Raw genomic sequence first — 16,092 nt, forward strand, 5'->3', positions numbered from 1 at the left:
TGAGCTGTTGGTGGGAGAGCAATTACGCTGTCTTGTTCATAACTATCTGCGACAAGAAGCCACGGCTTCGATCTCAGAGAACCAATTAGTGTTTGGGCTGCAGGATAATTAAATTTGGAAAGCTCTCAGACCAGGCAGGTGTGTTGTTTTTGTAATCTACAGAATAAGGAGAAAAAGAATTTAGTGAGAGAAAGAGAAGGGGATGGGGGATCATGTGATGGAAATTCCCTGTGGATCCCTTATCCTTCTGAATGTCAGCTTGCTTGGATGATATGAAAACAGTTTTGTACTATTGGTTTTCATATAGGAAAAGCAGCGTTGTGAAGTGCACTGACAGATTTTACAATCTGGCTCTCTGTTTTCTGACTTCATGACATTAATGCAATGCACACGATTGATCTGGATAGATGAAAGTTTGTGATGTCTTAACACTAAAATGTCAGTACCTACCATGGTAGAAGAGTTTTTTCTCATGTTAGCACTTTATCAATTTACCCTTTCCTCCATTATACAGCCAATTATGAAGTGAATATAGACCATAATTCAGCCTAATACAAGAGCCCTGCAATAAATCCTACCTTCAGGAAGGTCATAATGTTGTTGATTCTATTCATAACTGCTGTTGATTGTGTTGTGTTATACTGAGAGGTTTTATATTTAGTCAACCTGCACTGATATTTCAGGGTTGGAAACAAAAACCAAACAACCTTCATGAAGGTAGGATGTATTGCAGGGCTGTGATGTCAGACTGCACTGGTTTTAGCAATATTTACCTAATAAACAGGCAACTAAGTCTATAATCATGAATAACCAAAATTTACATTTAATTTGCTCCTCAAACAAAATGCTGCACTAAGCATTTAGAATATTTTGGCACAATTCTGTGGCCTCAGCTTTTTTTTTTTTCTTTTGGTCATATCACAGAGGCTACAGTAAATCCTGAACTAAACAGGCTTCATTTTTAATGTACCATCTGGGGCTCCTCCCAGCAAAAATGTCAAAGGGAATAAGTGTCTGAAGAAAATTTGTTTTTGCTTTCACACACCCTGACCAAGTAAATGCACACAGAAGCCAGCTACAGTATTTCAGTCAATATGTAAAGTTATCAACCACCCCACCCCTCTCCCTTGTCCTTTACTGCTACCCCACCTACCTGGCCTCTTTTAAACTGGAACAATATGAAGAATATGATACTGGACTAGTCGTTGGACTCATTTTTCATAGGGCTAATTTCATTGGACTTACAGTACATGGGTGTTGAACCTATTGTATTCCCATTGTTGAATTGTAATCTCATGGTTGCGTTTTGTCTTTGTAGTAAACGTTACCACTTTCAGTTATGATTTCAGACATTTATTTGATGTGATTAACATTTTTTTAAGGGAGTTTTTCTTGTCTGCTAACATAGCTTTGGCTGGTTTAGGAACTATTTCTACTGTAAAAGCCTTTCAGACACTGAATGTGATAATGGGCTGTACAAAAAAACATGAATAATCATCATCATCATGCCTCCTCTGCAAATGAGTTGCCTGTTTGTTTGACTAAATGAATACAAACCATACTTATTTCCTCAATCCAATTAAAACAAAATCTTTATCCATAAAATTAGCATAACATTGTGTTGGCTGGTAGTTCATATGAAAACAAAATGCCTGTTTTTGATGCCTGAGTTTCATGTTCTTTCATTTTGAGCATCAAAACCTGCTGTCAAAAATAAAACAAAATTTGGCTCATTTAAGAATAAAACTTTCAAACAACTGAATTATTGTCACGCATCCAATTAAAGATAGTGCAGTGTGCTTAGTGTTGACTCGTTTGAGGAAAATCTGGACTGATTTTCAGACCCTACTTTTAGTTTCTACGGTACACTGCAACTGTGATGGGATTCATGTAATTCTCTAAATGCCGACTTAATTTATGGAAGCTGCACAAAACATTATTTGGTGTATTTAAATGTTAATACAACGGTTCCACTGTTCTTTATTGACTAGGGACATTATTATTCTGATATGAGGATCAGATTTAAAATCAGTACAAGGAACCAACAAATTAACTTTTTAGTCAGCAATTTAAAGCCACTTACCACTTTGAGTGGTAGCCACAAGGAGAGGCATCTTGTCCCTGTTCCCTCATTGATTAATACTGACATTACTAAAAGAGAAGTAGAGAGTTACTGAAATGTGCTAAAGATGGTTTTAGCCTGTGGTTTAGCCTTTCCAATATCAGTAACTACTGTCTTGTGGGTTTTACTGTAATGTCAGTGGATTTTCCTTTTACTTTTTTGGACACACACTTAGTAGTTTTATTTGTTCCACCAATTTTATCAGCAATTTTATCAGAGTAAATAAATTAAACATGTGCAGTATTACTTGCATAGGTGGAAGATTGAGTTTTCCCCCTCTCTAACATGTACAACAGAGTAATGTCAGCTCTGTTATGCAGCCTGAGGTTGAATTATTTTCAATCCACATTCTCATTCCTAGCTTTTTCTTGCTAGTTATACCTAGCAGTGGTCACCATGGAACATACATTTATAGTATTACAGCCCAGCAATTGTCACATTTGAGGTAGTTTCACTTTTTGGTTAACAGAATTTACTGTGATCTGTGATCAAACTGTGATCAAAATAAATCAGTCATTACTTGTTCACGTCATGTGTTGGCGTCACAAAAATCATTTTGCTTATTCAGTCCAACCCATCTTCACTAGACATCATCATCATCATCTTTCCCTGTGTCACTTAACAACATTATGTCCCCGCTTTTGCCCTGACCCTTTGCCAAAGATGGTTGTACATACACATTCACACATTCTTGCTCATGCATAATATAGAGCTGGATTTTGGGCCCATTTAGTCAACTTCTTAGTCAACCACAGGAACACTTGACTGCCCCCTTGAGAGATTCTACAGGAAACAAGTGAAGCTTTGTTCTAATTAAGCACAGAAGTGTTTCAGGCCATACGTCTGTCTGTGTCGAATAACAGAAATTTGTCTTTTTCATCCAGTCTTTGATGAAGTGCAGGCTTCCACTGACATACACACTGTATTTATCTCGCTAGACAGACAGCATGATGTCTGAGAATTTTTGAAGCATCTTAAATTTAATTTCTCTCAAGGTACATTGGCAGCACAGCATCGGGTCTTACCAACTGCTGGATGTTAACTGAATAATTGCAGTGCTGGTTTGATGTTATTTCTCTTGAAAGGATTGAAAGACAGCAGGCAAAAGAGGACAGTGAGTCCATCTTTGTGATAATTGAGCTGCTTAAGCCAAAACTGGCATAGACAATTTCATGATGTGAATGTGCAGAGCTTCCCACAGAGTTCCTGTGCTGCCTTTTCAGAGACAGTGAAAATAAATATTCATATGCTAACATGTTTGGTCGCCACCTACAGGCAAAGTCATAGCCACTGCAATTTTGACACCTTGCCCACCCGCAAACATGAGCTGTAGGTCTTTTTTATTAGGCTACTTGCTCAAACTGTTAACTACAATTAGATAATTGATCATATCAAACTACAGTCAACTTACAAATGTTGGGTTTGAACAGTTTAATTTCAGTTTCTGACCATCAGTTAGGCCTAAGTGTTATTGTGTAGAAATAATCATCTGTCTTAAGAGTTAAGTACTCAGTCCTGTACGACAGAGGATACAAATAAAACTCCTCTCAACAAAAGTATCTAAATAATGGTATATATTTCAGCATTCTTCAGCAGTGCTTCATTGCCAAGTTTCTTATTTTGTATTGTTTGTTTTTCTGTTCTAGTTTCACTGGAAGTGCAGATCACACCCAGCCACGGTGAAATTAGTCTTGGAGAGTCCAAATTCTTCATGTGTGAAGGTAAGTTCATGTGGAATACCACACTTTTTACATTTTAATCATCAAATCCATCAAATTGAAGATTTCACCGCCATTTTTGCAAACATGGATTGTAATTGATCGCCACACCAGCATCAGCACGGACACTGGAAGGTGCCAGCCTGTTTTTGTGAGTTCACATATCTCACAAATCCTGTTTTGTTAAGTCTTGGTTCAAGTGTGATCTCTGTGTGTGTGAGAGAGAGAGAGAGAGAGAGAGAGAGAAAGACTAAGAGAGACGCACAAAAGAGAGTGGACAAGTATAAAAACAAAAGTTAATATAAACCTGTATTACATTGTTACTTAATTTAAAAATACAGACAGACCCTCAGCAAACCTCACATAGTGGCTTCACACAGATTTCATGTTTTGGTGAATGCTGAAAGGTGGTTATGACGGACTTGCTTAATGATGACCTACTTTAATTAGAAATCAGTGAATTATCATTGGAGGTGTGACAGGGAGTGATAAGGAAAAATGTAGCAGGGATTGTACCACGTTCAAGGTAATTACTGCCAAAATAGTCTATGATATCTGTAGAGAGATATAATTATTATTCAGCTTTTTGTCAAATCATATTGTTTCCTTGCAGCACAGCAGCTAATGTTCGGAGGCCTGATAACAGTCTGCGACCCAGAAGTTGGGAACCCCTGGCACAAACACCAGGCTTATATTCATGCAGGAGCATGTACAACCTGTAGTATTGAGTCTGTGGGCACTGGTTGACTTTACTGATAAGTACATACTGTATAGATAACTGTTTTCTTTTGCTCTTTATTGTGCTCTCAGTTGTAGGCGTTGCAAAGCACATAGACTGGTTTGGACCAAGCGGGGACAAGATTGAACCTAACAGACCAGACATAACAGTAACCCGTAATGATGAGTCATCTTCCACCCTCACGCTGTATAAAGCTGGGACTGAAAATGAAGGGACATACAAGTGCGTCGCTACCTCTGGAGACCAGCAAGGGGAGTCAACTGTCAAAGTGAAAATATTCCGTAAGTATTTTGCTCACCTTATACACTGAAAATTATGGAGGGGTATGAGCAGAGAAGAAAAAAATCCTTTTTATTGAACTCATAGTATTTTATTGACTGCTCAAGGGCAACACATTACTTTTTTTCTTTTCAAGTGAGGATGGATTTTTCATCTGTTCAATAAATGGTTGGAAGACCATTAGAGGGCTGCTTAATGATCCTGTCTGTTGTGCAGTTCTTGTGAGTAATGGCTTTTATTTTCCATGAATGCCGAGCATCAGCAAATGTCCATCAGAGATGAAATCCTTTGATTTCCCAAACAGAACATTTCTGTTCTTTCAATGCTTATTTTAGGTTATTATTTCAAGTGCCCACCCATGTAAATTATCACAGAGTCAATTTACAGTGTCAGTTGCAAAACCCTCCCCAATAAATGCAGTTTCATTTAGCAGTTTTTAGTCTCTTCGGAGTGTGTATTTGGCTGGATTTGGATGTTAGAAATAGGAAAACTCAAAAACTCACACAGTCACATTAAGCAAGCAAGTGTCATTGACTACGTTTACATGCACAAAATATTCCCTTGTTTGCCCTTATTGCAAAAAAGACAATATTCCTACTAAACTGTTTACTTGGCTAATGAATATGAATATTCCACTAATATTCTTGTTTACGTACAGACGGTTTTCAGGGTTTCCCTCTGCTCCTGTGTGAATGGGAATCACGAGATCTTTGCAGGCAGTGAAGTAAATCAGTGAGATGAAAAACATTAATGAGTGGCTGCCTGATATTTATAAGTGATATTGATATGACTGATATCATAAATTTCTAATTACTGGCACATCTAGTACCTAGGTTGTCCCATGATGTTTACTACACTGCAGAGTGTTTTTGGGGCATCACACCGAGTCGTCACCATCACCAATAACCAATACCCTCTGCCTGAGGCCACCTCATCAAAACTTGATGATTACTTACAAACGTGAACACACATCTTGTCCTGCAACTTAGCTTGTTGAACAAGCCACCAAACAAACATTCACCAGGGAAAAATGCACCTCTAACGTCAGTTAGCAGCTAGATAGCTGCAGCACATTAAACGGCGTGTGAACATACCTGCAGATGTCACTTCAGACAAGTCAAATGCTGGTTTGGTTGTTGTTCTTCAAAATCCCTGTTAGCGACATGCTGTCTGTACATGACTTGTAGCTACAGCAGTTTGTTTACTTTGTTTCCAATTGGACATTAAATTTTGCAGTTAATCTGTGGTTCACATGTGTGCCGAAACCCTGGGGGGTGATCCGTATGGATCACGGATCAACTACATTCTGTTACACCATTAATATCGGCATATCTCACATATCTTAATTGGAAAATGCTACATTTGGAATAAGGCCTAATTCTGAATATCCAAACAGGATATGCTGTTTACATGACCCACATCAAATTCTGAATATTGTCATATTTGAAATAACAGTGGAATATTAGTGTACATGTAAACGTAGTCAGTGTTAGACCAATTTCATTTTTTTTTATAGCTGTTGTTTTCTTTGTGTGTGAGGTTTTCTGTTTACAACTTTTACCCCTGGTTTTGGGAAAGAAACATGCAGTCCATGAAATGAAGCTGGGTAAAATGAGAAAATATGGTTAAAAATGATGTCTTCATATAATATGTTAAAACTTGTTGAGATGGGCTTATAGCTGGAAAGTTGAGTTAAGGTAACCTAAGGTTAAGAATAAGAATATTTAAGAATTAATAGTGAGTAAGAGGAATTTTATTAAATTGATAATGAGTCTGGGTCAAGCACTGCCTGAGAAAACAAGTCTGAAGTAAAGAAAACCCTCCTCACTGTGGTTCAAGGAAACTGAATAGTTTGGGTCATAGAATTAGTTTTATTTGACATTGGCTTGTAGAAATGCTTCAAAATGAGAATTTTTATATGGAAAGTGTAGTGATGAGTAAAATTGGAAAGCATTCTTCCAGTTCGACCATTTTTGCTGAAAGCTCTTGCAAATCATGAAAGAGCGATTTAGAAGATATCGTGTTGCATCTGGAGGGACAATTTAAAACAAATATACTTATACAAATATATTACTGAATGAGATACATTTCTATCCAATGATCAAACTAAGAAAGAGGACATTTTTGGTGAGATGTTTTATACCACTGAGTAAAAAATGTGTTTCACCTGTTGTATTCCAGAAAAAATCACCTTCACGAATGCACCTTCACCACAAGAGTTTACTGAAGGAGACAATGCGAACATTGTCTGTGACGTTGTCAGTTCACCTCCACCCACAGTCCTCTGGAAATACAAAGGAGCAAGAATACAGATGGAAAAAGATGGTAAGATTCTCTGGAGACAGCATATTGATCATATTTTCATTTCACTCACTTATGAGGCAGCTTTCTGATTGTTCTTTTACTTATTTTAACATTTTTACTGGGCCTGAATGTTTTTTCATCTCTAACTCTGATGAGTGATGACTAATGAATAAGAATAATTTTAAATACCCTTTGTTTAATTTCATAATGGTTTGCAAAATGTTTTGCATTAAATGTATATAAAAATCTGTCATATTCAAAAGATTGTCAAAATTCTGTCATGACTCAATACTTTGTGTTCCTTGTTCATCTTTTGAAAGCAAAAAATGCAGTCTTGAGTTTGTGAATCAATGTAGTGTCTTGAGTTGAGTTTACTGTTAAAGTTGAGTTTACAGTTTGATTTGTAACAAGGTAATATGCATGATCAAGAATAACAAAAACAACATTTTACATAAGGCATATTTTAAATGAAAATACCAAATTAAAAGCCAAACTGGAAATGATAGTAATTTTATGCAACTGTAATAGATATTGATTACCTAGTACAAGACTGCATAGTCCAAATACATCCACAGGCACCTAATGACTAAGCTATAATTGATATGCAGATTTACCAGTGTTTTGTGACTTGAAACTTGAATGCCCTGCTTTCGTTGCCATCCTTCTCCTGGGTTTATTCTGTGCTCTGAAAGGAAAAATTAATTTGATTTTGAATTTGAAAATACATTTTGTGCTCTGTTATTCACCCTTGACACTGAGCAATATCGTAATGTGTATGGTATTGTAACAAAAAAATAATAACACAAGCTCGTGTGGGCTGTAATAGTATTACCACGATTAAATTTATTCAGTTCACATTTCATCTCAAACTGAGGGAGTGCTTGTGGGCTTTGGCCATATTTCTCTCTTTCTAGCACAGGTGGAGGATTGGGCATGTTCACAGATATGAATTTGACAGAGTGGAAATAACATAATCTGTGTCCAAAAAAAGCTTGTATTTTCTGTTGTTGTTTTTTTTTCATTTTTATCCAACAGTACACCCCAGACTGAGAAGAATATTGCTTATTCCCAACACAAGTTGAGCGCAATGAAAAATACATAAATTCAACATGAAGATTGTAATAATACAAAGATGTCAGTGATGAAATCAGAGTTTGTGTTGACAGCTAATTCAGACGCCAGTTTTCTTCTCTATATTTATGGCGTTCCATTACATCACCATGTAATCCTCTTGATAGGAAAACAGCAGCTCATCTCAACTCAACTCAACTTTATTTATATAATATATATATATACATATAGCACCTTTCATACAAGTATGCAGCTCAAAGTGCTTCACATAGCAAGATTAAAATAACACAGGCAAAAAAGAACAAAACAAAATGTTAAAAATAAATTAATAAAAGTCAATAAAATAAAATAAACACCAGGGATAAAAAATAATATCAAACCAGTGATAAAAATTTTAAAAATAAGGCTATAACAGTACTGTAAATTAAAAGCTAAATTATAAAGATAGGTCTTTAATTTCCTTTTAAAAATACAGAGAGCTTGCTATTTTAATATCCAGAGGCAATTTAGGGGCATAAAAACAGAAGGCACCCTCACCAGTACTTGGTGGTACTTATGGGACACATAAGGAACATTTAAAAGAAAAGCGGTAGAGGACCTTAGTGACCTGGCTGGAACATAAAATGAAAGAAAATCTCTGATGTCAGGAGGAGCAAGGTCATTTAAAGCTTTATGAACAAGTAAAATAACTTTCACATCAATTGTAAAAGATACAGGTAGCCAGTGCAGTGTCTTAAGCAGCGGAGTAATGTGATCCATTTCCTGTTTTAGTTACGATTCTGGCCGCAGCAATCTGAACTAGCTGTAGTTTTCTTATAGACTTTTTAGGTAATCCACTAACAAGGTAATTTACAAAAGTCTAAACAGCTAGTCATAAAAGCGTGAATGAGCATTTCAGCATCTTTCTGAGTTGAAAAAGGTCTGACTTTGGCAATATTGCTAAGATGAAAAAAAGGATGTTTTAATGACCTTTTTAAAATGAGAATTAAAATTTAAATCGGGATCTAAAATCACTCCCAAGTTTATGATGTGTGTTTTAATCTGTTTGCTAAGACCACCAAGCATTGAGTGCAGTTTTTCTCTTGCTGCTTTGGGTCCTATTAAAAGAATATCAGTTTTCGCCTTATTTAGTTTTAAAATGTTTTTACCCATTCATACATTAATGCCAGTGAAACAGGCAATGAGAGCATGCAGTGCATTGGGGTCATTTGGCGAGACAGAGATGTACAATTGTGTATCATCAGCATAAAATAGTAATTGACATGGTGATGGTTGATTAATTTTTTCAGCTTATATAATGAAAACAAAATTGGGCAGAGAATGCTTCCTTGAGGAATACCATATTCAGTACCATGAGTCTCTGATACATAAGCACCTAGGCTGACAAAAAACTGTTTAATACTTAAATAAGACTGAAACCAAGCTAATACAAGGTCAGAGACGCACCCGTTTCTCAGGTCTGTCAATTAAAATTTTGTGGACGATTGTGTCGAATGCTGCACTGAGCTCTTTCGCATCAAGTACTTAAAGTGATTGACTTGTAACATATAAGACACCTGATGATAGCTTTATCTTCTGCTTCCTCTCAGTTCGGTTTAAGGTGCTGAGCGACAATCACCTTCAAATCCGTGGCATAAAGAAGACAGATGAGGGCGCGTACACCTGCGAGGGTCGCCTCATGGCTCGCGGCGAGATTGATCTGCGGGTCATCAAGGTCGTTGTGAACGGTTAGCACCCCTTTCTCTCATTGCACTACTTCCTACTCCTTTTTGTTCCTGTGTGTATTTTTATGTGTGGCAGGTGTCCCATGAAGCTTAAATAAGCTGTAGATCCTTAGAGGCGACCAGGCTCAGCATCAATGTGGAAACAGTTGCCAAGAGCAACCATGTATCAAAGATGATCCATGCTAATGAAGTCTGTTTCCCTACAACTTCTGAGCCTAGCAAATGAGTGTGCCCAAAATAAGTGTTCTGAATTTGTTACTGCCTCTGTTTCTGTTTTCCCTCCTGCCGTCTATCTATTTAACTATCTATGCTTGTACAGCATCTATCTGCCTATTTGTTTGCCTGTGTATTTATTTTACTATTTATCTATTTCTCTGTGTGTCTCAGTGCTCCCTACCATCAGGGTATGGCAGTCAGAGGTGAATGCCACAGCAGATGTCGGGCAGGCTGCCATGTTGACTTGTGCCGTTGATGGCTATCCTGAACCCATGGTGACCTGGACAAGGTAAAACTCTGCTGGGAGCTGGAGAGACAAATACATTCAACATTTGCAGCACTACAAGTCAGATGCCACCATATTGCCCAAGCATTTTAAACAACGCATCAGTTGATATTTAATATGTAAATCCCATTGCAAACAAGGAGAGAAAGATCTCATTTCTTACACACATAAACTGCTGTTGGGCCGAACGTTATACACGTCTGGAACAAGTCTATTGAGAAATCAAGTGTAGATGCCTGACTTCCAGTCATATGATGATGATGATAATAATAATAATAATGATAATGATAATGATGATGAAGTGGATGCTGCTGCACATAAGCAACAAAAAAATAAAGGACTTGTATTTGTATGTATTTGACTGAAATTTTCCAGTGACAGTCTGCACGTTTGGAGGTTTGTAGAAGGTTTGTATTGCATTAGTGATGCAGTATTGCATTAGTGAAATTTGAACAGTTTGCCATCATGCAGCTGAAGGCCTCAAACACTCAAGGATATTAGTAATATTCTGCTGACTGGTTTATTCATTGCAATAGGATACTTAATCACAGGGTATCAAAGGTGCGTGTAAACCACTGAAACCTGAAGCCTAAAGTGTCATCAATAGCTACATTGTTCTGTGTATCTGAATACAGCCATTGATAGGCTCCTGCTTTGTTAAACTGTTCTCGTTTCCAAGACAGCAGTTACCTTTGAAGACAATTTGAATTTGGGGACACAAAGTGCAAACAGCCCAGGAGCTACTGTTGGCCTTGGTTTTTAGCATTTCATGGCCCTTGAAATCACCTTTTTGTGCAGTTCACATCTTTGCACATTAAAGATGTGAAAGACAGCACCTGTACTTTATTCAAAGCTGTATTGAAATAAGTGATTGCAACAAAGGGAAGAGAATTGTCTTTTTACATGCCTGGCAATTTTGACAAACAATTTATACTCTACCAGGATAAAATTAAAATACATGAGCCATTTCTGTGAAAATGGATTCAACACCAAATGTCAAAAAGCTTACAATAGAAAAACATTGTCGCTGAATATTACACGTATGTTCTGAAAAGATTTTTATCTCTGAAATGTTCTGCTTGCACCTTTACTTACTTCTTCACTCAATCATTCAAACATTTAGTAATCACAGCATATTTTTAAAAACTCAAGGATCATAAGGTTCTTTTCAAAGAGCAGCGTGTAACATGGAGCAGTTTACAAATGGATGTAATGTTCAACATTTGTGTTGGTCTGTCATGTTTTTTTCCCCCCACAGGAACCAAATGGTTCTTGAGGCAGGAGAGAAGTACAGCTTTAATGAAGATGGCTCAGAGATGTCAATAATGGATGTTACCAAGCTGGATGAAGGAGAGTACACCTGCATTGCCAAGAACAAGGCCGGGGAAAGCGATCAGGAACTCAGTCTGAGAGTATTTGGTGAGTGGGAATGTTTTCTGTACTGTATATATATGAACTGAAATGACAATATGAAATGTTCCAAGTGTGTGGGAATGAGGGATAAGAGTATGTAGGTGGGGAAAGAACAATTGTATGGTTATGTGTCTGTTTTCTAAGGGAAACAAGATGAGTTGTTGTTTCAGTGTGGGATGTGATTGTTTCATGTGAGGATGGATCTTAAGGATTTGGAGATCTGGCCAAGTGGGATGAGCACAGCTGAACCCTGAAGTCTTTTCATTTTTGTCTTTAGTTTGTCATGTAACGACTAGTATAATTTCAATCACAGTGTCAGTCCAGGTTGACAGATCCTAAAGGAATAAGTCAAATAAACTAAATAATTAAACAAAAATGAAATTTTGGGTGAGATTTGCCATTAACATTTACATTGAGACTGTTGGCGCAGCTTATTCTGTAGATTTCCATGTACTCACCTGTACCTGTCAATACTGACCGATGGGATATTTATACTGTGCACACTCAGCCTCAAAGCCTCGAAATCTTAGTTTCAACTTTTAAGTGTTTTTCTATAATATTGAATATTCCATGACTAAGTAAGCAAGGAAGATAATGTTCAAGAAAAAAAAACATCCTCAGGTGTTATTTATTTAACAATTTAAGGCTCAAAAACTCATCTGCTTCATCCAAACACGTGTGTGTGTGTGTGTGTGATTTCATAAATTTGATTGACTGTGGCCGGGCAACGGAGTTAAATAACCTCATAAATATTGTCAGATTTTGATTCAGATATTGCTAAATTTTGATTGATGAAGGGAGTATGTGACATCACCTTTTTCTAACTGAGACACATCCACAAAAACAACAAGAGGAGCACAGACAAAAATACAAAGATCTCTCGAGTGAAAAAAAAACAAAACTGTTCTTTGCCAGAACATTTTATGTCCATGTTGGACCCAGTCGTTAGTTAGAATCTGATTGAAAAAGTAGTTTATCAGGACCTCTTTAAATATGAGTACACTGAAATAAGTAAAGCAAATAGTTTGACAGCTGAATACCTCTAAAGAAAATATGTTCTGTATAGAGAAGTATGGAGCTGCAGTGGCAGCAAGGTTTGGGCAGAATTTGTTTTATCTCTTCTCTTCATCTCCACCATGACCGACATACTGAAATTCAAGTGCATTTGTTATGCAGACGCTTTTTAGAGCCATGGTGCACCTGCACCAATGCTCAAAGCAGCTCTGCCTACTTCACTTGCTGACACACAACAACAGTGTGGTTACTGTTATTGAAACTGCAGGCCACTGTTCATTTATTTGTGCTGTTTCAAGGTTCACTCACTCACTATGCTGTATGCTAGAACGTGATTCCAGTGTTTTGCAAAGAATCAGAAGTGTCAAAGGGCTTACTTAGTTGATACAGAAATGATAGTTAGCTCTGGTCCCAATCCTGCAGATAAGCTTTTGATATCCCTCGCTGTAAGAACAAACTGTTGCAGCTTCAAATACATTTTATTTAGAAATAACAAAATGTAAAGACAGCTGTTCCTTTGTTCATGTAATAATTATTGGTTGAGATAACAGCATTTTAATATACGTTCGCAATTGCTTTTGTGTGCCGGATATTGTAAAATACTCATTACTTTGAATAGGCTTACATCTGTATTGCTTGTAGGTATTGCTTAATCCATGCATTCATCTTTCATAGAGTGGAATAAAAAGATGAGAGTGCATGCACAGCTGCACGCTTCAAAAGAAGCACTCCAATTTCCTTAGCTCTGCTCATGTCACACCGTTGGCACCCTGCTGTGCTTTCAGGGTAGCTCAGGTGTACTGTAACTTGACAGGTCGCTCAAATGTAAACAAATATGAAGACCGGGTCTTTTGAGATAGACTAAATAAATTATTACATGAATTAAGTTTGGATCCACACAAGTTTGCCGCCACTGCCGGGAATGGGAAAGCTTAAATACAGTTTTGCTGCTATAAAAATCCCCCTCACCTGTCAAGCTACTGATCCTCTTCCTTCCTTTGAACTCATCCCAAATCCTTAGAGCTGCTCTTTTACTTATTGTACTTGTACCGCTAAACCACCTTGCTGTCTTTTTATGCTAGTGCGGTTGTGATGATTTTGTGTTTGTGTTTTACAGTCAAGCCTAAGATCACATACATTGTAAACCAAAGCACTTCAGAGATGGAGGAGCAGGTAACTCTGACTTGTGAGGCTTCAGGAGATCCAACTCCCACCATCAACTGGAGCTACGATGGGCGTGTCTTCACCGAAGGAGAGCAGGTAAAATATGTGCAGAAGTGTGGATTACAGTGGTAGCTAAATATCTAAGTGGGTACTCAGCTTTGGTTCTTGAGGGCTGATGTCCTGCAACATTTTTCCTCACCTGGCATTAAGTAGACTTATATTAACTGTGGCCCTGTTGCTTACTACACACTAATTATTACCACTAATTTTAACTCCGTTTTAAGAAAGTAGTAGATGCTGAAAAAATTACACTAAAATAATTAATGTAGAAAAAAACTAAAAATAATTTTGTTGGAAATTGGTTATTGCTCCCTTAACTTGTGGTTTGATTGACATCACTGCATCAATTAATCATAATGTACAAAATAAAAAAGTACATTTCTTGAACAGTAATTTTCCTAACAGTATATTCGATAAAACATTAGTTCCTGATGTGGAATCAGGACACAGTGACTATTAACCACCTGGGAGGAACAAAAACCTGCAGGACACCGAGGTTTTAAAGAAAGGAATTGAATACCTTTAACTTAAATTTAAGAGGTATATCGATCATGTGCAGGTTGGGGACTTTTTTCAGTTTCATTGTGAAACACTCTCAGCAAGGCTGGTGTACTGCCGATAATTTCCCCTAAATTAGCAGCTCCTTCGAGATGGCCCAGTGGATCTCATGTAATTAGCTCAGCAATACAGTACTCAAGCAGTAATGTGGAGTACACTCAGATCTGACTTGAGTTTTCCCAAATGTCGAGAAAATCAACATCAGAAACCCAATTATAACATTCCCAAAATAAGCAAGCAATTTGAGGCAATAATTAAACTCCGTCTGCTTCTTGTGTTTGCTAGAGTAAGCACTTGAATGATTAAGTGTTGATTTAGCATTTTCAATCACCATTACCATTACTCTGCTCATGCTGGTGATTGAAAATATTCTAAGTTATACAGTAATGTTATAATTTTTTTTTTTTTTTATCAGTGGATAAACTGCTGCCATCTTTTAAATTTTTTTTTAGTGCTGCAATGGTTAACTTCATGGGTTTTACCTACCATTACATCCTTGATACTACTGTATGTTTCCTTGGTAACGTCTTCTACAATATTCCATGCACAAACCATCAAAAACAATGAATACCTGATTGGTATTCTGGTACATCTATTGCCCACATGACCTGGTTCTTCAAGGTCTTGGTGTCTTGCTACAGTTGAGAAGTAATGAGGGGGGTAAACGCTTCGGAGATATATTGTAGTTTATGGAGTAACTCTGGAGCCAGTGTATTACATGCACTACATTTTCTTCCTACAGGCACATCTAAACAGGATCTATCAGGTATGAAATCTGCGTGGCACAGAAATGTGCTGGAGTAGTGTTGCAAAATATGCCTCCAGATTTGACAAAAGCCCCACTAAAATCAAATAATCCCTTTTTTATTGAAAATTTCCCAGCCGTTTCTTGAAAACCCCAAGGAATGATCTCATTAGTGTTCATGAAATTGATTTGACTGTTGCATGCTTTCCCGGTGTAGCCCAAAAAACTTCACTGATCTTGTGATGTAGAGCTTATCTCATGAGATCAGATGAAAATATGGTTAATGACATAAAAAAGGGAAACGCCATTTCTGTGTCGCTGTTACCTGATCATTTCAAACTTTCCATAACAGCATGAGGTTGCCTGGATTTAAAGCCCAGCTCAGTCTGTCATCTCCATAAAACTGTAGATTGTCTAACATTTTAGTCATTATCACAAATCGAGGGTAAAAGCAAGATTCCTTAAAGTGATGCTCCTCTTTAAATCTGTCTTTTGAGGGTCAAACACTCACCCCTGCAGACTTTGCTCAGCTCTATTTTGGTGAAATAATATTTTACTGTAAAATCTTGATTATAGAAGTGGCCAGTGAAGATGTGGATTATGCACAAATTCAAGCAGACTACAGCCACAGTGCGGTGTGGAGAACACAAGTATGGACTTGTTTTACAGCCTCCTGGCC

The 16,092-nt window shown here is 37.3% G+C and overlaps 1 protein-coding gene across 8 annotated transcripts in view; it reads left to right on the forward strand.

Moving 5' to 3' along the window:
* The window catches only part of ncam1b (neural cell adhesion molecule 1b), a 73,122-nt gene that overhangs the window by 28,205 nt on the left and 28,825 nt on the right, over positions 1-16,092 (forward strand). For 4 of the 8 annotated variants that reach the window (XM_067595012.1, XM_067595018.1, XM_067595016.1 and 1 more), the window contains exons 2-9: positions 3,769-3,843; positions 4,651-4,860; positions 7,040-7,183; positions 9,823-9,960; positions 10,345-10,462; positions 11,718-11,878; positions 14,004-14,146; positions 15,411-15,434. In XM_067595012.1, the coding sequence (XP_067451113.1) occupies positions 3,769-3,843; positions 4,651-4,860; positions 7,040-7,183; positions 9,823-9,960; positions 10,345-10,462; positions 11,718-11,878; positions 14,004-14,146; positions 15,411-15,434 (1,013 nt within the window). The remainder of the gene's footprint in view (positions 1-3,768; positions 3,844-4,650; positions 4,861-7,039; positions 7,184-9,822; positions 9,961-10,344; positions 10,463-11,717; positions 11,879-14,003; positions 14,147-15,410; positions 15,435-16,092) is intronic. The other 4 variants (XM_067595013.1, XM_067595014.1, XM_067595019.1 and 1 more) reach the window with 1 other exon arrangement.

The sequence above is a fragment of the Thunnus thynnus genome, chromosome 7, assembly GCF_963924715.1.
Source record: "Thunnus thynnus chromosome 7, fThuThy2.1, whole genome shotgun sequence".
NCBI classification, from domain to species: domain Eukaryota; kingdom Metazoa; phylum Chordata; class Actinopteri; order Scombriformes; family Scombridae; genus Thunnus; species Thunnus thynnus.